General features: G+C 45.3%; 1 protein-coding gene across 1 annotated transcript in view; it reads right to left on the reverse strand.

Moving 5' to 3' along the window:
• LOC133163844 (netrin receptor UNC5D-like) overlaps nt 1-21,812 on the reverse strand; it is a 50,415-nt gene continuing 28,603 nt past the window's right edge. Inside the window, exons 2-18 of the mRNA XM_061294101.1 lie at nt 18,002-18,208; nt 13,929-14,072; nt 13,749-13,852; nt 7,990-8,167; nt 7,372-7,539; nt 7,141-7,305; nt 7,003-7,035; nt 6,187-6,414; nt 5,661-5,792; nt 5,391-5,600; nt 4,681-4,765; nt 3,882-4,053; nt 2,021-2,251; nt 1,781-1,930; nt 1,504-1,686; nt 1,202-1,380; nt 1-582 (exon numbers count right to left, since the gene is read on the reverse strand). Coding sequence (XP_061150085.1) covers nt 396-582; nt 1,202-1,380; nt 1,504-1,686; nt 1,781-1,930; nt 2,021-2,251; nt 3,882-4,053; nt 4,681-4,765; nt 5,391-5,600; nt 5,661-5,792; nt 6,187-6,414; nt 7,003-7,035; nt 7,141-7,305; nt 7,372-7,539; nt 7,990-8,167; nt 13,749-13,852; nt 13,929-14,072; nt 18,002-18,208 — 2,756 coding nt within the window. The 3' untranslated portion in view covers nt 1-395. The remainder of the gene's footprint in view (nt 583-1,201; nt 1,381-1,503; nt 1,687-1,780; nt 1,931-2,020; nt 2,252-3,881; nt 4,054-4,680; nt 4,766-5,390; nt 5,601-5,660; nt 5,793-6,186; nt 6,415-7,002; nt 7,036-7,140; nt 7,306-7,371; nt 7,540-7,989; nt 8,168-13,748; nt 13,853-13,928; nt 14,073-18,001; nt 18,209-21,812) is intronic.

Below are 21,812 nucleotides of genomic sequence, written 5' to 3' on the forward strand. Positions count from 1 at the left end.
TTATTTTGTTGGGAGCAATCGGACCAAGTTGTGGTCCATGGTAACCACTCTTCCGAGGGTGCCACACAAAAAAATCTTCCTTATGCCAACTTTTTTTTTAAGCAGCTGTAGTAGCATGAAGTCTCCAACATTTTGTGTTTGTTATTACCTCCACTTTTCGCACATTTAAAGACACCACGCAAAAGCAAGAAAATGACAACATGACGTCACACTTAAAGTTTGGCGCGCCCACAGGATGAGGAACAGGAAGTCATCTCTCCAAGATAGAGGCTTGTGGTCCGTTCCCCCGACAACCCAAACCTCACCTTTGTTCCTGTCTGAAACGAGCTTCCGTATTATTCCGGGAAGTCCCTGCAAGTGTCTGCTCCTCAGCGTTCATGCAGTTGTCCGGGATTTCAATCTGCAGTCCTCGCTGAGTTTAGGGAACCCCTCATATCGTTGCAGTTGGGCGACTGTACCCGGCCGATCTCCTCCAGAGCGCTGGCCAGGGAGTCCAGGTCGGCTGAGTCCTGATGCTGCGCCTCCCACAGGCTCAGGATTATGGACGCGGGACTTTCGTGGTGGGCGAAGTAGCCCAAGTTCCTGCGGGGCAAGGAAAAAAAATGGTCAACATCTTGAAAAGTTCCCTACAGAGGGGGAAACATCGAGAGACACAACTCAATGTGACTCTAAACATGAAAAGAGGTAGAAAATGAATGACTAAATCTGTCAGATTGTTTTTCTCCACACTGCCACTAAGGGGCAGTATTTCATCACGCGTCAATCTGGAACGTTTCCCCCCCACCTCTTGGTGTTCTTCCTTGTCTCTCCCAGTGACCATCTACAAATATTTGCTGCAATAATTGCATAAATCAGCTTAACGAACACAAGAGACCTCCAGACTCCTATTTTTCCAAATTTCCCACTTCAGAGGTCATCGGGAATCATCAAGCGTTCACATCGGTAACGAGCAATCGGGTGGAGGTCTCAGACCTTCCCTATCGGAATCTGCCATGCCAAGCGGAACGATGTCTCGCCTGCTGTCCCGCACGCCTCCGCATCTATAATGAAATCAGCAGCGTGGGCGCGACGAGAGGCTTTGGTGGCTGATGGCAGATTAGTCCCGACCGACCAGGTCGCATGTACGTATGCCACACGTTTAGCATTCTGCTTTTACAGCCACGTGGGAGTCCATTCAGAATTTAAATGGGAGCTTTCCCACCTGTCCACGTGTAGCTTTTGGGCTAAGAGGCGCCAGTCCTTGCCCTTGGCGTTGGTCCCGTCAAACGTGGCGCTGATCCTCTGGCGGATGGAGAGTGGGATCTTGAAAGCCCGTGATCCCGCCTGGGAGGTGATGGAACAGCCAGACTCACGAGGGAACGGGACAGGTACCTTTGGGTTCTGGCAGGGGGGGGGGGGGGGGGGGAACCCAACACGACTATCAGCAATTGAAGATGTTGAGCCTACTTGACAGTGACTTGCAACATCATCGAGGAAATGAGCAACAATTGTTTACAGTCTCACCTCGGGCTGCACCGTGGTGTAGATCTGCAGGATTTGCTCTTCACCTTGAACCTGACGTACGCTGATCTTACACGAGAGAGGAGATGAGGAGAAAGAGGACGAGGAGGCGCTGTTACGCTCCAGGGAGAAGGCACACTGCAGGGGGCGCTGTTTGCCCCACCACACCTGACAGAAGGAGAACTCCTGTGGAGATGTTAGAGAAGAAAGGGAGGATAGAGGGACCTTACACAATCGAAAGCAACAATTACAAATAATCAACAAAGTATTAGGAATTGACCTGACAGGTGGTGAAAGGCTTGATGTTCCACAGCATCTGTGGAACGTCCTGGATGTTCACCTGCAGGCTGAGCGCGTTCCCACGGAATGACAAGACTTTGGGCTCCTCCAGCAGGCGCCCGCCTCGGATGCGTTCGCCCGCTGCCACCTCCTTGGGGCGCCAGAGGGAGCACGTGTCAATAAAAAACCGACAACAATTCAAAATAATCCGCAAAAAAAGTTCCGGCAACACTAAAGTTACCTGGAAAGCGTGCGGCGTGTCGTCCACGCAGTAGACCCTGAGGATGAAGCCCATCGGGTTGGCGCTGTCGGGGCTTCCGAAGGCCGCCAGTCGCAGGCGCTTGGCGGCGTCCGGCCGTAGCGGCTCGCCCACTAGGGCGTAGCGGCCGGGTCGCTCTAGCAAAATGTGGCAGCGCTGCGCCTCCAGCAGGCAATAGCAAGAAGTGCAATCCTCCTGCACGCACATCACTTCCTGTCAGGAGAAACAAAGCGTGTCAAAGTGTCGCCACTCTGATTTTGAGGACGGTAACTTCTGTGAACACCTACGGGGAGCGATAATTGGAATAACAGGATTGGATGACTATCACTGACATCCTATGGGCAAAAGATGAGCTGTGCATAAATTAAAACCTTTGAGGTTTTATTGGGTCACTAATTATTAAACACAGCGGAGGCATAATGAAGGTGGTCCTTACCTGCCGGTCTCGAATTAATCCACTAATTCAAAAATGTGAAGTAAAAAGTCAACGGCACTCTCTGTTACTCCACTTAGTTATGATAAACTCAAAATAATCCACAAAATAAAAAGAAAAAGGCAAGCTTGGTTGTGATGACTATTCATGCAAACTACTCATTGCAAAATAGAAATTAGCGTGACAATTGGAAATAATCCAATTACTAGAGGGGAAAAAAAATCCAATCTTGTGAGCAATGTTGGTCTCATATGATTTATGTGATCGCATTTCTCAGCAGTTATTTCCGATAAATCCACACAATGAAAAAAAAGTTCTGTTAGAAAAATAATCTTTCGGAGTATGTTCTAGAATGCACACTAATGATAAATCTACATATATTTCAGTCACAGAGGCGCCGAATAAAATGTGCAGCGGGGGAGGCGACTCTGATGGCGCTTTAATGGGCGACGGGGACCTCCAGTCGAGTTAGGATTTCTAATTCCCAGAAACTTTTGGTTACATCAGACATCTTTCTCGTTATCTCACAGCGGTCAGACGACGACGACGGTGCATGTATGTATCTATTTTTCCGCCTCAAACGTGCCCGCACAGCCCCTCCCCCACCGTCCCTCCCTGCATGAGATCTCCGCTGCTTTTGATGAGGTCCCCACACCATTAAATGAGAGTTGTGGATTTGCTGTAGTGATGGATAGAAAGTGTTGATGTAGAAGGTAGAAAGGTAGGGAGGGTGTTGATAATGTTGGACGTGGAGAAGGAAGGTGTTGGGATTACATTTTTATTTTTGTACCCAAGACACGAATAATTAAGCGAGAGGATATTAAAAAAAAAAAAAAAGAGAACCCAATTGGCTTAAGTTTACTTATTGGGAAAAAAAAAAAACACCTGACACTTTATATGTCAGTTTTACATGATTAGCATTCTTAAAAAATAATATATAACAAATGATTTGTGGTCACATCACGCAATCACAACGGTGGAACCAACAAAACAGTGATTTAGTTTTAGTCGGGTCTTTTAAAAGCGGATACGGATCAACTTTGGAGAAGGTATATTGGGAATAAAGTGAACTTGGATATAAATTTGATTTGAATAGTCCTAAAAAGTCTTGACTTGACAACTTGGAAACTAATCAAATGGTTTTATAGCGATAGTTAGTGATGCAGCACAAAATAAGGACACACAAATTAGATTGAAATATTCGGTTTGAAACAAACTAAAATCTAAAAGGATAAAATACTGGAAATCCCACTTAGTGCACTTAACGAGACCTTTATAGTCAGTAAATCAATTTCAGTGCAACATTGTGGAAGTAAAACTAGAGAGCTTAACTCCGCTTCCAAGAAGTAACTTTGCATTTAGTGATAAATAAAACTTCCGAACCCAGATGGGGGAGGTCGGACAACTGACCTCCCATTTGCGATCCTGCGTCTGCCTCTTGAGTCGAGTGATCCAGCGGTCGGCGGCCTTCTCAGCGCAATGCGCCATGGTCAGGACCACGGGGCAGGAAAGCTCCAGCCCCGGCGGGCCGTACGTGACGGCTGGACTCAGGAAGATCTCCGATCCTTCGCCCAACGCCGAGCTGCGAGCGTACAAGTTGCAACGTTCTTTTTCTGACACAAAGACGATAAACAGCGTGGACCAATAATGGCGTAGGAACGTCGTTAGTCTTCCTGTCAATTGGATTCGATTGTTTTCTCCTCAATACGGGCGTGTCACGCGACAGCAGGCGCCTGTCACTCGTGACGAAAATATACGAGGCTCTCGAGCATGTGAAAGTGAGCCGGGAAGTCTCATTCCGCCGACAAGAAAAGAAAGGAAATCCCATTTCGCCGTCTGGCCGGACTTTCCCCGCCTTTGGGCCGATAGCGGTTGATTGACAGCTCGGTGCTGCGACTCGGGCAGCTTCCTTAAGCGGCAAACTGCACGCGTCTTATCACACCGCTGCACAGTGCCGCGCAGCGCACAAGTAGCACAGATGAGCGGCGAGCTGAGGCTCAGCGGCGCTTGAATCCAGAGGCGCTTACTGGGTCAACTATAACCTTCAAACTAGCCCGAGGTGACAACTGGTCTGGATGTAGTGTATAACACAAACCAACCACGAAATAACGCAAGAAATCATCCACAACAATAAACCGCCCACTCAGTCGTTCAAAACTACGCCGCGAGCTAGCCAACTAGCTAGCCAACTCGCTACAAGTCTACTCACCTGCTGTCCTCCTGGTTGACAATGACCGTCGTTTCCCATGTGGTGTCGTGAGCGATCCCCCCGACTGGCACCAGCAAACTCACACCTGTGGACGGCCGCCACGTCATTAGCACGCCATCATCAACGCGCTAACAATACATTCTTACTGTGTTAAAGCTAAAAGCTACTCAGCTCGCTGTAATCAAGTCAAGTGTGCGTGCTATGCTAACTTTTTATTTATTTATTTGGAATTATTTGATTTCAATGAAGCTATTCACGCCGTTCATGGTGTTTGTGTGCTTTTAGAGATGGTGGAGGCCGACCGAAGTGATTGCGAGAAGGCCAAAGCTGTCGGCCTTCATCTGCGAAGTGAATGAAAAATGAATGTTCTTTCTGGATGGATGACATTTTCTCATTCTTGCTGTGGGCCAATAACGACAAGGTCAAACATTGCCGAAATGCCCGCCTCGCTCGCTAAGCGTTCGTGTGATTTTCCTTTTTCTTTTTGTTTTTGCCTGGGGGAAGGAAAGAAGGAGCAAAGAGGTAGAAAGAGACAGGAGGGGAAGGACGAGGAAGGAGGAAAGAAGGACAGGAGGAGAAAAGAAAGAGGAAAGGTGAAAATAGAAAGAAAAAGGGACAAAAAAAAGGAGAAATGGAAAGAAGGAAACAAGATGGGAAGGACAAAAAAAAAAGGAGGAAAGATGGAAATAAGCAAGAGGAAAGGAGTGCACCTGTGTTTGGCACCAGCAGATGTCCCCCCGCGTGGCCCAACACTGCCGTGGCTTTGTGGCGCGGCCTGACGGCGGGCGCCGCCACCCGCTGGGGACCAAAGTGGTTCCTTTCTCCTCGGCCCAGCGTCGCACCCACCACCACGCCCCGGTAGTCTGGGGACAGACCCCTCGGGAACGTCTGAGGGTGGAAGTCTGGACCTTCTGTGATCCCTACACACATAAAAGTAGTGATTATAAGGCGTAACTTCTTTAAGCAAATATGTGGCTCACCTTTGACCTTGAGATCGGGCAGGGGGTTCAAGAGCTCCTTATCCATGGCGTCGTGGAAGCACATGGGACTGGTGTACGTGCGAGACACGCTCAGGTCGGGCTGGAGTGACGAGCGGATCAGCAGAGGGTTGCCTGTGGAGAGCCGCTTGAGAATTAATTCCCTATCCTTGATATCCATTTTATTGCAGGAAGTAACTACTACTAAGTTAGATAAACTAGAAAGTGGCAACAGCGTAATGACAACTAAGAATGAAGACATGAAAATAATTGAGTGAAGTGAGACCTGTAATGCCGACCTTGTAAAACAAATTTACATTAAGCATCACACAACACACGTACGATAAAACATTAAATCGCGTGGATGAATTATTCATACGAGAACGCATACATGATTCATACGCACAATATACAGCATGCACACACACTTCATGTTAAGTGGAGTGTAAAATTAAATATTGTATGGATTTACATTTGCATATGTATATTTTTTATGTGTATGTTTATATAGACGTGGCGGCGGTGTCACCTTGGCGCGACGTCTTGAAGTTGAACGACTGGAAACCTCCAGCCAGGGCGGATGAGTCGATGACGTCCACGCCGTAGTCGCTGCGGCTGCGTCGGTACACGGTGACGCCCACGATCAGCAGCGCCACCGTCGCCACGCCGGCCGCCAGGCCCGAGTACAGCGCCACGTCTCCCCCGCCGCCAACGCCGCCGCCGCCAACGCCGCCGCCGACTCCGCTCTCCACCACACCTCAAAAGCACAACAGAAATATTTACAAACAACCTTCAAACTACGAAAAAATAAATACGACAAAAGCGTATCTTGTCTCGAGCAGAAACGAGGACCGAGGACCAAGTACCGAGCACTCGCAACGGGTTGCTGGCTTGTTACGCGATGATAACAAGATCCAAGAGGGACATTGGGAAAAATCCTCTCAGCAGGATACAGCGTAAAATGGGAAAAATAAAGAAAGCTGATTAACATTTTTTTTTTTCACTGGCAGGTTAATTGAGGGCTTGCAAACTTCGGTAGAAACTAACAAAGCCGAGGACAAAGTATGACGGAATCACAACAAAGACTCTTAAGCTCATTTACACCTAAAGTCACTGGAACTTTTTGCTCTTGGGACTTGTATTACGTCTGGTCAAAGAATGTTATTGTTAATGAGTGTTAATGTTAAATGAGTTCTTTGGATTGATATTTCTTGGAATTTATTTGTCAAGTGCTTCTTTTTGGCCACTGCAAGCTCTTTACAGAAATAAACACCAGCAACTCATAGTACATGGTAACTCGACCTCCTAAAAGTGCTACCTGAGGAGAAGAACAAAATAAGCTCACCTTGTGGTTTGGCGTCGCGCAGCAATTTTCCATCTGAAAACAAATAATTTGATGACAAATTTGAATTTAGCCTCAATCTTCCCTTACATGTATGAATATTTATAAATATATATATTTTGCATATTCAGTACGTCTCACTTTGTGTGCAGAGGTCTCCGGTGCAGTTATCAGTGGCAAGCGCCACGCCGTCACACAAGCGTCCGCCGTGCTTGGGTTCAGGTGCCGTGCACTCGCGGCTCCGCCTCCTCTCGCAATCGCCGCTGCACGTCGACCATTCGGTCCACGTGCCCCAGCCCCCGTCCACTGATCAGGCCGAACCACAACAACAATGTGAGCGTTTATGCTAGGTGGATGTCACGTTTCGCTCACCTGGACACGGCGAAGTGCAGGCGCTCTTCTGCACCGACGCGCCGTCGCAGAAGGAGCCGGCGTTGAGCGGCGCCGGGTTGGTGCACGTGCGCGAGCGTTTGTGGACGCCGCGACCGCAACGCACGTTGCACGGCGACCAATCGCTCCATGTCGACCAGCCGCCATTTACTGGAAGAAGTCATTAAAACATGAGGTGCATACATTAAATATCAAACGATACGGAATGATTAAGTTTGTTTACTCGATGTGAAGCGATTTAATAAATATACACCCAGAAAAAAGTAGAAAAAATGATATCGGCACTAAATTAACTAAAAAGCTGCAATATCAATCCCATCTTGAAGACAACGACGATGATCAACGTCGCCGACTGTCACATTTGCCCGTGATTTGCGACCACCAAAGTGACACATCATCCCATTGGCTGTCATAAGACGGGAAGAATGAGTTGTCGGGCCATCATGATTATTATTGATGGTCCTTTGTATAAAAAAAAAAAAAAAAAAGATTAATTCCTGAGGTGGCTCCGCAGCCTGTCGCTGTTGACTAAATCAAACAGAAACGCAGTAAAAGATGAATTAAAAAAACCAAAAAGAATTCAGGGTTTTATTAGCTCACCAAAGACGACAACGGCAGCTGTGGAGCTGCGGCGCTTGGCCACAATGTTGCTGGCAACACACGTGTAGTTTCCCGAGTCGGAGAGGTGCGCCTGAGGGATGACCAGACGGTGGTCGCCTTTGGGATCTGTCACAGCGCCACCAAGGTTCAAAAGCTCGTCGTTTTTCAGCCATTCCACCTAAAGACGACAAAAGCAGATTTGACTTTGAAGGAGAGTTGTTCTGTTTGCTGCCATACTTCAAAAACACAAAATGCAGATTTAGGATCTGTTCCGTATATGCTTCGAATTTGGCAGTAATATTTGAGGATGTCTTGGAATGGCCGAAATCACGGAAATCATTTTTTTGGTGGGTCTATTCTAGAGCTGCCACTATCGCATATTTTATGAATCGATTATCCTGTTGATTATGCCATCGATTGATCGAATAATTTTATTTTGCATGAAAGTGTACTACAAATCCATTCTGTTGCCCATTTACTGTTTAGTTTGGATTGTTAACTAAACTCTCTCAATATTAAAATAATTGTTGATTCATTTATTAATCGGCGACTTGACGATTAATTTTGGGAGGTGTAGTCCACACATGAATGTTGCTCAATGAGACTTTTGGACTGGTTTTGATTTTGTGAATTCCCTCAAAATGGCAATTCCTTTGGTACTTTTTTGGGTGACGTGCTCCAGCCTTGATGAAGGACTGTGGACCGTGGTCTTTGCGCATGAGCGCCACTGTAAATTGACATTAACATCAGGAGCTTTTCATCCATGGGGAGCACTCTCTGATTCATGCCGCTCTATTTGAGGATTAAAAACTCCATCCCGCTGGGAACGCGGCATGTTTGTACACCGGCATGTGTGTGTTGGTGTACGCCTGAGCACACGGCGTGTGTGTGTTTGACGCCCAGTTGCTGAGGGATTAGAACAGCAGCCAACAAACTGGGTGATTGCTTTGCTCTTTCCAAGCAACCCCAGTTGTAAGGTGCAAAATAACAGAACACCAGGAATCAATACATTGGGAATCACGTCATCACGAAAGCTGTTTTGATATATATATTTTTCAATGCACTCTACACGCCTGTAATTTGGTGGCCCCCATCGCCAATTGGGGTGAATTTGTTAGCCACTACTGACTTTTACCCGCCTGGCAGTGTAATCAAGCTTTGCGCCGCCAAGCGTGCGATATTCGATTATTCTTCGACCCACACAATTATGGCAACAGCGCCTTTCTACCGCACGTTGAGAAGTCTCGGCAGTAAAAAAAGAAAACCAAGCATAATATGCGGAGTGTTGCCACGGAGACGAAGGTCACGGCTGTCAGGTTCAAAATCAGATAAAGGATCAGCAGACAAAACCAGTGAGGCAGAATGTTGAGTCCTTTCTCGCGAGGAGTGCAACCAGACTTACAGCAGTCCAGAATACACTAAAGATCTGTCACACCCCTCGCTCTTTTTATTTCGGGATGCCCTACCTACAATGTGAGACCAGCCCCTAACAGGTGGGGGGGGAAAGCATGGCCTAGTCTCATGAGAAAATAAAGGAGCGCAAGGACATAAACAAGTATTCTATGTGAAACAAGTAGTTACAGACAGGACGCCATGGGAAAGGAGTGCAAGGACAGAATGCCAGACATCAACAGAGTAGATTGAGCTATCAGCAACTTTCTTGGATTCCCAGAGGTGTAGAAGGTCAGGAAGCCCCAGACAGCATCGTATGACTTGTTGTGGACTGGTGGACGTCTGCAAGGCGAAACAGCAAGCATTCTGCGCAATAACTTATTAATAAGTACTCATTAGGGAACGCATGATAACATATACATACAATTTATCTAACAATTCCCCCCTGTTTATCATAAGTTCCCGGAGACCAACCCATCACCCATATGGCCACTTCAAAAAGATTTTCAGCCACAGGGATCACATTTCGCAGGAACCAACTTACACACGGGAGGAAACTGAGTCACAATCGGCAAAGCCCGGGTCAGAAAACAAATCGGACAAGTTTACCACAACAGATTCGCTGACCGGGCCGTCAATAGAGAAGGAACCCCCGTCGACCGAAAGGTCATCCCTTAGGAGCAACGGGAAAGTCTCAGCTGGTGGAGAGATAGCAGCCGTAATTAGCCTGCTAATTAGGGATCGGAGACAAGGGATGCAACAACATCCACACAAGGTCAAAATGGCAGAGAAAACGGCAACGGAGACCAGGGCAGAGGAAACCAGGGTGCGGTACTTTCCGAACACGTTCAACCAGTTGGCCCAAACCTCCGTGTTCACTCCACTGTGCTCCTTCATCTTCCCGTTCAAGGCCCGCAGGCCCTCAAGGGCCTGGGACAGGCTTCCGTCGGCCGCAGTGTTATTTGGAATAAAAGTGCAACATTGCTCACCGAACATGGCGCAGACACCGCCCTCTCTTGAGAGTAGCATGTCAAGGGCCATTCGATTCTGGAAAGCCATGAGGGAAGTAGCGGCCAGTTGGGAGTGGACCGCCTTGAAACCCGCCTCGGTCCAGTTTCCAAGCCTCTGCACGTTGTAATGGACGTAGTTAATCCTGTCAACATTTTTGTTAAGAGTACACCACCAACACAGGGCGGATTCAAAACCAGCTGCTATCTGATTCACCAGCTTATACTCATCCGGCACTCCCCTAGGAACACCAATGGCGTCGATGTAGGTTGGATTAGCTGCGCCCCGCCATTCGGCGTCTCGTTTCGTTCTCGGCCAGAATTTGGGCACTACGGACTTAGCAAAAGACGTTAGATCATAAGAGGACATTGGTATCAAATGAACAGGTAGCAATAGGGTTACCAAAGCGCAAATTCCAGCGCTGTCGAAAGGCAACCTATCATAAAGTTTGTTACTATCACACCAAAACCAAATATCACAACGAGCAATGGGCAAAAAAGGGGCCGTGACCTCGGTCACGGACCCACACCACGGAGCAGGTAGGGCGCCGAGCATCACACCGGTACCAGGTAATCTAATGCATGTAAAATTACCCTTAGCTACAACAGACGAAAAAAGGGGTTTATGCTTCGCCATAGGGGCAACAGGGTAAACCGTATCCCATCTAAAACAATCGTGAGTGGGTGAAATGGACGAGTCTAACATCAAAACGACAGCACACTTAGGGCCTATATTTGCAGGTATGATTTTCAAAAGAGGTCTGGGACCCATGCATGCAATGCAACTAGCGCCAGCCATCTTTGCGGCCTGCTCAGCCATAAGAAGCCAGTTGTTAGTATGACCGCTTATCCCGGACGAGCCCCCAAAAATCTGTCAGGTTCAAAATCAGATAAAGGATCAGCAGACAAAACCAGTGAGGCAGAATGTTGAGTCCTTTCTCGCGAGGAGTGCAACCAGACTTACAGCAGTCCAGAATACACTAAAGATCTGTCACACCCCTCGCTCTTTTTATTTCGGGATGCCCTACCTACAATGTGAGACCAGCCCCTAACAGGTGGGGGGGGAAAGCATGGCCTAGTCTCATGAGAAAATAAAGGAGCGCAAGGACATAAACAAGTATTCTATGTGAAACAAGTAGTTACAGACAGGACGCCATGGGAAAGGAGTGCAAGGACAGAATGCCAGACATCAACAGAGTAGATTGAGCTATCAGCAACTTTCTTGGATTCCCAGAGGTGTAGAAGGTCAGGAAGCCCCAGACAGCATCGTATGACTTGTTGTGGACTGGTGGACGTCTGCAAGGCGAAACAGCAAGCATTCTGCGCAATAACTTATTAATAAGTACTCATTAGGGAACGCATGATAACATATACATACAATTTATCTAACAACGGCTTTTGCCGCAGAGAGCGTATCCTTGTATATGGTTATCCCCGTATGGCTGAAAGAACAAAGCAGGAGTTCATGTGGCAATGTAAAGGCTTGCAATTTCGGCAATTATGCTCAGCGGATTCAAATGCAACCGCAGGACAAAACGTCCATCTTTTCAGGGTGGGCATCCTATTACTTTGCTCATTCATTATTTATAGCTGCAGAAATGTCTGACTTTTCCAACATTAAAAAAGATTGCTTTTAAATGGAAATGAATAGGACAAAAGCTGCATCTTTTTTTTTCTTTCCAATGAATGCGCTAGTATTACTTTTGTTACTTCCAATAATTATGAGATATGTCAATCTTTTTCGGCAAGAAACACAGCCACATTGTTAGCCTGTGCTGGTCTATGTGCTATTTGTCTTAGCATGTGCTAATTGGAATGCGCTGTAATGTGTTTGTATTTATTGACATATGTCAATATGTGATAAATTATTTGAGCGCTTGGGGAAATATGTTAGCATGTATTGATACTATGTTACATGATTATATTGTGGTGCATGTGCTCCATGTACATATAGTGAATAGTAGCATGGCAGCATACTAGCGCCGCACTGACGCATTGTGGTCATCGTCCTGTCAACGCATTGATGCGTGAGACAAAGAGCAAAGTGCAAGTAAATAATCCATAAAGTCGAGTAAATCCCAGCGGCGGCAAGAAATAGCTCGTGTCCATAAATGGAAAGCGTCTCCTTTTTTCATTCTTCATGAATTGAGGTTGGAAAGGTTACGACCCGCTATCCGCACACCTAACTTTCTGCGGTCGAGGTCACACAGCTACAAGACCGCTAGCAGTTAGCATAGCTGTTTGCTTTAGCAATTAGGTGAGAGGTGACAATATTTGATGAACTACAAACTCAAGACATAAACTGTCACTTGAAGTCCTGTTGTGTTGCCACTATAAAAAAAAGAAGAAGAGCGTTTATCCAGCTGGAAGCCACCCGGAACGGTACTGTGGCGTTATGGCTGCTGTGTGACGTTAATGGAAAGAAGAGGCGTCCATGTTATCTGCTGCCCTGCTGTGATAGCAGCAATAAGCTTAGCACGCCTGATAGCAAAAAGAGCTTACGTCTGCTTTAGTCTCACTGAGGAGACGACACTCCTTTTTTTTCTATTAGCTTTTTTATTTTAATACACAAGCCAGAGAAGTTTGAAGATACAAATATTATCCGTGTGATTGTCCCAAACAAATCCCTTAAAATAAAACACAAAACAAACACAAAGTCAAAAAGTCAATGAAGGCAAACTAAGCAGAGGAAATACGCAAAGAAATTATGACATTATTTGGTGCTAGCGGTTAGCACTGACATTGGAATTTGGGGTCTATAGCCCATATTGACGTGAACATTTTAGTATTAGCATCAAAATTTGAGTGACAAGATATACTGTGGTTGCCTGGTTTTGTTTTACTCTACACTTGCTAGCATTGTTGTTAGCGTGTAGCTGAAAATCAAAAAGGAAACAGAAGGCCTGACTTTTGCATAAACTTAAGCTTCCGACTTTGACATCAATGTAGTGCAGATGGTGGCTCAGCGTGACGCCGCCTGACTCGGTGTGACGGCGGGCAAGCGCGCTGGTTGCTATTCTCATTGTTGTCCTCATTGATATTCATTTTGATATTCATGAGGGAGAAATTAAAAAGGCCGTGTGTCAAACACAACAGCACACGCTCGCGGAGGGAATTGATACAAGACACCTGAATAAGTCACAGCGGGGTGTAAAATTTGTTTTCTTTTTCGATTCTCTCTATTACGCTTTTGTCATGTTTGCTCAGTAAATGGATTGCAATGGCCATTAGTAAAACCTTCTGATTATGAATCCACGGTTCCATAAAGGACCAAAATAGAAGTCATTTCTTCTGCAGGTGGGTCTGAATATGTAAGAAATATATCCAATGCGGGTTTATAAGAAACAAATTGATGATTACCTGGGCTGCCGGTACGCCATCTGGTGGTCGACAATGCAATACAATCATGCCGCTCAGGGGCACCTCCAAGCCTTGAGGGTCTTGCTCAAAGTTCTTCCTCAGGTCTAAGAGTTGGGGGGGGGAGCTTTAGAAGTTCTAATAGTCAGCAAAATCATATATTGAACAAATGTTGGGACTTACAGGCGATCCGCACGGACGCCTTGCGGCTTTTGGATGTTCCCAGGTGGCTCCAGGCTACGCAAAGGCACCAGTAATCCTCTGGACCGTGGAAATCTTCCACCTGCTGGCGGGACACGTTGATCATCACTTCCCGGATCTTCAACCCTGGTGACATACAAGATGAGCTGTTAGTTAGTATTAGCATTAACTTTGGGATCTGAATGTTTTCTTTGGAACATTTCTGACAATTTTGACCATAGAGAGCGAGCTGCTAGGAATTTCCAGTGATGCCGGGACATGATTTTAATGTTTTACAAAATGAAAATGCTGCATTTAAACGAAATGGAAATTTCATATATGAGTCTAAAAAACAACAAACAAAACAATAAAAAAAGCACTTTTACTTTGGGTCAGCCAGGCAGGCTCAGTCATTGTGACCAGACCATCAAAGGCAACCTATTATTCTGCCAAATGTATTCACCAGCCAGACGCTCATCATCCCGTGGCGGCCCGAAGCCGCAATTTCCTGCGGGTCCAATAAGCTCGTCAGCTATTGTGTGGCGTAATTGAAGGCTTTTAAATGTCCATCGCTCCTCTGACAATTACACATTTGAATGCAGCGTGACGTGATGATTTCATATTTCATTTCCGAACGTGTTTAATCGTCACCTTCCTCTCATTTGGCTTGTTGCTGCTGATAGAAAAACTCATTTAATACCGACTGAAATTTGAGGAGATGTATTAATATGCATTATTTTGTTCAGTTTAAAGGGCCCTATTATGGAAAACTGACTTTTTATTGCCCTGTAAGATCTTTAAAGTGCTTTCCCACACATCAAATTGAACATACGTTGATTTAGTTGTGTGGATTGCGATTTTTTTCAAGGTGCCTCTTTGAGCGATTGTGTTGCAACAGTGGGGCTGAATACCTCGGCACTAATAGACAAGTATAATTTTGTGACTTGGTGATGAAGTGCTGCCTTCACCAAGGAAAATACAACCCTAGAAACCCTAACCACTACTACACCATGCCGTTTCATGCGACTTAAGTGTCCCATTTGAATGATAGCTTCTACACAGCCAATGTTAGCACTGTTAGCTTCACGTGACCTCGCTCAAAAATCAGTTTGCTTTGTGACCCCGTTGTGACAAGAGCCTCAAGCTCAAAGCATGCTGCGAGGCAATGCGGGCGGGCAGGCAGGCCCTGCCCTCACCTCCTCTGCCGCATCATCTTTATTAATGGCCATGCAAAATAACTGATGAATAAACAACAACACGCACGATGATGTAGCGAGTCACGCTGCAGGCGCACAAGGTGACCACCATGGCCTGCAGCGTGCGCGCACAAACACAAACAAAACCGTAAACTTTGGCTTGAAAGACATTTGTTTTTCAAAAAAGGTACTCTCATCGAGCTCCCATTAATTTTCGAACGCAGACAACACTGGCGCACCGTCTCCCCAGTTGGAGCGCCTTGTGCACTCTGAATAACTGAACGGCAAATTTCGAATGGTTGGAGTGAACCAGCTCGGAGCTTATTTCTGAACGCATCCAATGTTATAAGACATTAGCATTAGCATCAAATAAAGGGTCAGATGACAATATTTCTTGGCTAGCTGTTAGCATTAGGATACCTTTTAATGTTTTATGCCGTGATGTACACTTGTGAAATCTTCACTTTGCTTCCCACATGTGTGCTGCTCTCGGGAAGATATGACGCACACAACATTTTCCAAATTCTGTCATTAAATTGCCTCAAGTGCTCATTTGACTTGGTGATGTGCAAAAATGTGAGCGTGTGCTGATTAAGAGGCACTAAAATGCTCACGGAAGACAACCTCATTAATTTATTCAACTAACAAGCTAGCTCACTAACACGCTAACCTACCTCTGAGTGTACACAGTCTGTTTTTTGCCCTAAATCACATTCTTTTATATTAAATGTATAATTTCTAAAAAGTCTACAAAATTGCAGCAGTTATTTCGAACAAAAACAAAAAGACATCATCATCAGACCACATGCACGAGCACTTCTCTTCTTCCCCTTGTCTCCATTTCCATCCCCTCTTCTTCCTCCTTTTCATCCTCCTCGTCTTATCTCATCTCATCAGGGTATCACTTTCTCCTGCCTGAACGAAAGCTTCGTCCTTCAGTGACCTCCTCAACTCAGATACGCTTATGTTCGGCTTTCAGTTTGCATTAGCAACAACTACGACTGTTCGACTGTCGGCATACGCAGTACATGCTTGCTGGCATTTATTTTAGCAATAACCGAGTTTTGGGTCCAAAAACAATTGATAATGCTTATTTTTTTATAATGTTAGGTAGGATTGGCGTACAATCACAATAATGATCGACTTTTTCACCATAGGACTGCTACAACTCATTTGCTGTGTTTCGAATTTCAAAGAAGATATCATTTTGGACTAAAGCATAACATAACATAGAAACGGAAAATATTCAAATGCACTGTGCATGGTACATCGCACTCGGCGGGGGCTAGCTTCCGCTGTGACAGTCACATGTTCGTCCTTACATCACGCTTTCAAAACAACTACCATCAAAGCATCTTCCTGGAGCACACACACACAGCGTTGTTTTATTATTTTTATGGTGGGCGCATAATTGTGTTCTTCCCCCCCTGGCCAAAACATTGCGGCTCTACCACTGCTCATCTCTTATTCATATACATATACAATGTAAAAAAATAAATAAAAAAAATAGTAAACACGGTTCCATTCTGTATTAGCACCAACAGACGGTCCTCAGCGTCCAAATTATTAGGTACACTTGCAGCTTGTAAGTGGCCCCTGAGGTACGTGGAATCAAAGCCTCAGTGCGTTCGCTGAGAGACTCCATTCATGTCTTCATCGCCGGCATATGAAATATTAAAGGCAACACGCGTTAAAAGAGATCATCTAACTCGGACTCTTGACAGCTGCCGTTGCTCATGAGAAATTCTCCGTGAACATCTTTGTGTTTGCTGCAGTGCTCTCGCCTCGTTGCCGGACTCGCTCGAGCAAATTTGTGTTCTAGCCCGCTTGACTAAACCTATGTTAAGTGAGTGTTCCTTGCTAGCTAATCGTAAAAACCGCGAAAGGAAGTCCCTGGCACACTCGATTAAGAATGGACACGCACACATGCCAAATGATGAATGCGATAGAAGTCAACAGATGGACCTGAAGTGATCCACAGCGTAAAGAAAAAAGTGATTGTGATTGAGTTTCTCATTAGTTATTCATGATGAAAGCTAGCTAACACAATAGAAAGAGACACAAAAGGACAATCTTCTGAATAAGGCTGTGCATGAGTGCGTTCGCTTTTAAAGGACGTCCAATTCAACTTCAAAGGACAAACAATTTTCGGATAATTGAGTCGGAATCAAATCTTGTGTTCCGGATGCAAGCGCTTAAGAATCAATATCATTAATTTGGCATTAATTGGTTAGCGTCCGCTCCGCTGAAGCATCGCGGGCAGCTAGCTCCTTTTAACGGGATGCCGTGGGGGGCGCAACATTTTTGTGTTCTTGCGCAGGGCATGTGGGAAAAAAGTGGATCTTTTCAGCTAGTTAGCTCGCCCGTGTCGTTAATTAACGAGGCGGACCCAAAACAAGAAGGAAAAACATCCTCGTTATGAAGCGAGAGCGGAAAGAACATCCGACCCAAACAAGTGCAGTGATGAAAGATGTCCCTTGAGGCATTTGGAAAAGCTGCCTGGTCCGGTTTAGAGAGCGGGACTGGGTGAGTTAAAAAAAGAATAGGCAAGAAAACAGATTAAAGAGCATAAATGTCAAACTCAAGGCCTGGGGGCCAGATCCGGCCCGCCACATCATTTTACGTGGCCCGCAAAGGCAACTCGTGTGTCGACTCAATGTTTGTTGTTAAAATACCCAAATTGTAAATTGTCTTTTAATAACATTGAGATATTGCAACATTACCCCAGTTTGAAAATAAATTAGAAAATTGTTTTTTTATGCTGGATTCTGTTGCGTGCATGAATGGCCACACAAAAAAATTCGTTGGACACCCCTGCCTTAAATCATCTTCATTTAAACATTGTAGCTTGATGAAGTTTGATTTTTTTTTTGGAGTTACCTGTTCCCAGGTCTGTATGCTCACGGGACGCGTGCTGGCTCTGGTGGACCCACTCGCCGTTGCACTTGAAGAAGATTTGCAAGGCAGGCCGGGCCTGGCAGCGCAACTTGATGGGGTTGCTTTTGATGATGTACGCATCCACCGGCTCCTCCACAAAGCGCGGCAACGTGCTGGATGGACCATGCTGCTGGCTCTCACCGCGGACGCCTGCACGCAAATCAAATCGAATCACAGTCAGGCTCCACGGAAAACGCTTTTGCGCAACATCAAATGACTCGAACGCTTCTGACACACGGGCTGTCACTGCGCCTCTGCGTTGTCAGCGTGTTAAACGTCTCCATCCATCAAATTCACATCCTCCCAAATCCGCTGCCATCATCCGCCCTACGACCAGCTGGAAGCTAATCGACTTAACAAGCCCAATTTTTTACAATTCTTCAAATAATCAGCAAACGATTACCCGAAGTATTTGAATGATTCTTTCTTTATTTATTTTTTTGTGGGTCTCCCCTTGACGGACATACCTACCAAATAACCTCAGTGAAACTAGCAATTTATTTATGACACTTTGGTAAAAGTCTTTAGCAAGCACATCATGAATAAGCTTTTATTTTAAAAATCAATAGCATTCCTGCAACGACACTGCAATTATTCCTGCCTTTTGATGAAGACAGATAGTGAGTGTCAGAAAATGTATTAAAGTCCCCATTGATCTCCGCTACCTTGTCCACCAAGCTTGGGGAAAAAAAAAATCAGTAGGACATTAAAAATCAATAGGATAGCTCAATGACAGGTTCAATAAAAACAACAGCGGATGTATAAGCTCAAACAGGAAGTGGAAGGAGGCGGTTATCAGATTACCTCTAACAGGAATATGGCGAAGGAACGGCCACAACTTAAACTTTGGCATCCTTCACAGAGGCCAGATGCCGTTTTCACTCAGTCAAAATCATAGTTCAACCCGTCGCCGCACACACACTCATACATTTTCACACACACATACACACTACCGGTTCAGTCTCACATGCACTCCGAGTAATAATATCATGTGACACACGACATCCACTCACATGACTCATTCATAGCTTTGCCCCTGTCAAAACTTGCAGTACACAAATGCAGTAGTGGATTTAGGCGAGTCTCAGAGGGGGGGGAAAGTCTTCCAAATCAAAGAACAAGATGGCGACAAGATGTTGCGGTAAAAGACAGATCTTTGTTCCCGATGTGATAATCACACGTGTGCTCATTAACACTCAACGTGCTTTAATTAGCAAGAGACAATCCACTCCCGGGGGTTGGCGAGCATCCTGTGGGTAGGGGTTGCGCAACATCATAAAATACCATATTCACTGAAGAACTTTCTCACGAGCGGCTTAGCTATGAATGAATACGAAAACGTCCCCTCTAAATAAAGATTAATTGACATGAGCTGCTTCGCATAGCTGCCCCGTAGAGATGTCGAGATGCAGGCTGACGCCAGTCCAAACAGACGGCAAAGGGGGTGGCGTTTGTCAACGCTGCATTTATTAAATGCGAGATACGTATGGCAGATGGATGCGGTGGGCGGGGGAGGTGAGGGAGCATCTGCTATGACGATGTCACAAAAAGAAAAAAAACACATTGCGACTGATTCCAAGTCCAAATCATCAAAATAAAGTCGAAATAATCAAATTCACGGCAAAAAAATAGTTCGAAATCAGTTGTCAGAAAAGTGACAAACTTTTCGTGTCTAACTACAGCGAGCGAAAATTCAAGAGAGATTTTACTTGTCAGAGTTTTAAGAAACTTTTTTCCTCAGGACGCTAAATTCGGAACGACGACGTCTGTGGCGATGATCTTCTTTCTATTCCTCTGCCTAAAAGCAAAAAGATGCCACGGCGCTTTGTTCAAATATTGATGCAAACCTCTCGTCTGTCGTCTTGCACACGCTTGGAAGCCTTTTAGGCTTTTTCATCCCATCCAGGCACACTTACAACATGAAATGGGTCATCAATGCCCTTTCACAAATACAACAACAACAAAAAAAGCCAGCAGGTCGAAATCATGGTTTCACTGCAGGCTATGTTTTTGTTGTTTATATAAAAGCATCACTCAAGATTTAATTGAGCTGGATGTTTGGGGAAACACACACGATTCAAGATTCCAAACCATTGTGAACGGGTTACAAAAACATGTTTGTTTTCCTTGGCACTTTGATGTCGGCAAAATAATATGTCCCGAAAGTTCACCGAAAACGAAATCATCCTCTTTGCAATTAAAACCACGCGTGAACAGAAGTGCGGTACCCACGGCCTCGCCTCCAAACCCCCAGGTGGCGCCGAGCGTGTCTTCATCACGATGGCGACAGCTTGCCAACCTGCCAGCGGCAGACGGACGACGGCGCTTCCCTCGGCACCGTCGCCATCAAAGAGTCGCGAGCAAAATTGGGTCAGTCGCCGAGTGTTGACGTGACGAGCGTCTCCCGTGCGACAAATCATCGATCTGTACACGTTTGTTTTTCTTTCTTATGGAACATGACACCTCCTTTATCTGTGCTTGCTCCTTACATGTCAAACTAGAAGACACAAAGTAAAAGAGTCCCCGCTAAGGCCAAACACGCCTCATTTAGATCAAACTTCACAAATAGAAGATCTGCAGTCCTTTCAAATTACAAAAAGTGTGAAGTCGCGAATCTTTAAATCTGACTCTTTAAATCTGATTCGTGAACTCACAAATAGTTAACTACCAGTGAGGTCAGATGTGAAGTAAATGGAAATTTATTGCAAAGTCCCAGATGTGAATCACATTTTTAATTTATTCATTTATTTTTTCTTTATGTCGCAGTAAAAGCGGACGAACGATGCGTAAAAAACATCTCCGGATGGAAATGGAAAGCTTAGATATTTGCGAGCTCAACAAAAACAAAAGTGATGACTTGTGAGGTATATATATATATATATTTAAAGCCTACTCTAATCTAACTTGTGTACAGATGATTAATGACATTAATACATTTTCAGGATATTAACTTTCTTTATTGCTTCTCATTTCCCTGCCGCCACCAAGCACGTGGCAAAAAAAGCTGCAAGGTGCCACAAAAGCTTTTCTCACGTTAAAGGTTAGGCTGCACTTTCATTTATTCATGCCTCCTCTTTATTTGTGTCCAAAGTCTGACGTTTGTTTTAACTTATTTATCGAGCCCTCTCGCGTAGTACTTTCATTAGAGAGAGCTGTCGACCCGCAAGATCTTCAATTATGCCGCCGTCTCTTCTTGTCACGCGGATCAAAGGCCAGATGGAAAGCAAGAGTAAGCAAAAATTACTTCCCTTTGTTGGCCATGGCCATTGCCAACAGATTTATCACCATGTAAAAATAACAACAGAAGCATATTTGACGCCTGGACAACAACGGAAAGAGAAAAAAGTGTGTTGAGGTTACCAAAACCTAAAAACATGTCGATGAATAGGTTAAGCTCCTCTTTCTACCTGAGAAGATGGAGGGCGGAGATGGCTGTCGTAATCTCGGAGCGAGGACCTCCTGCCGATAACATTCCTGAAGAGTGTGTGCGGGCGGATTAAAAAGCAACGGTATACGTAATAACGCGGCGGAAAATGGAGGCGGGCAGCGGCCCGGCTTCTCCACATTGAAAATTCATGACAGTCAAGCAGTGCTTTTCTGCGTGCCAAAAGGTGGCTAATGGCGCCTGAAAATTGCCGGAAAGCCTAATCGGCGTAGCAAAAAGCAAAATAGAAGCAAAGATGATGAAAAACTCGAACGGAGAGAACACAAATTGTAAATGTGTTTCAACTTGACAAAACTACAGGTATAAAAT

The sequence above is a fragment of the Syngnathus typhle genome, linkage group LG12, assembly GCF_033458585.1.
Source record: "Syngnathus typhle isolate RoL2023-S1 ecotype Sweden linkage group LG12, RoL_Styp_1.0, whole genome shotgun sequence".
NCBI classification, from domain to species: domain Eukaryota; kingdom Metazoa; phylum Chordata; class Actinopteri; order Syngnathiformes; family Syngnathidae; genus Syngnathus; species Syngnathus typhle.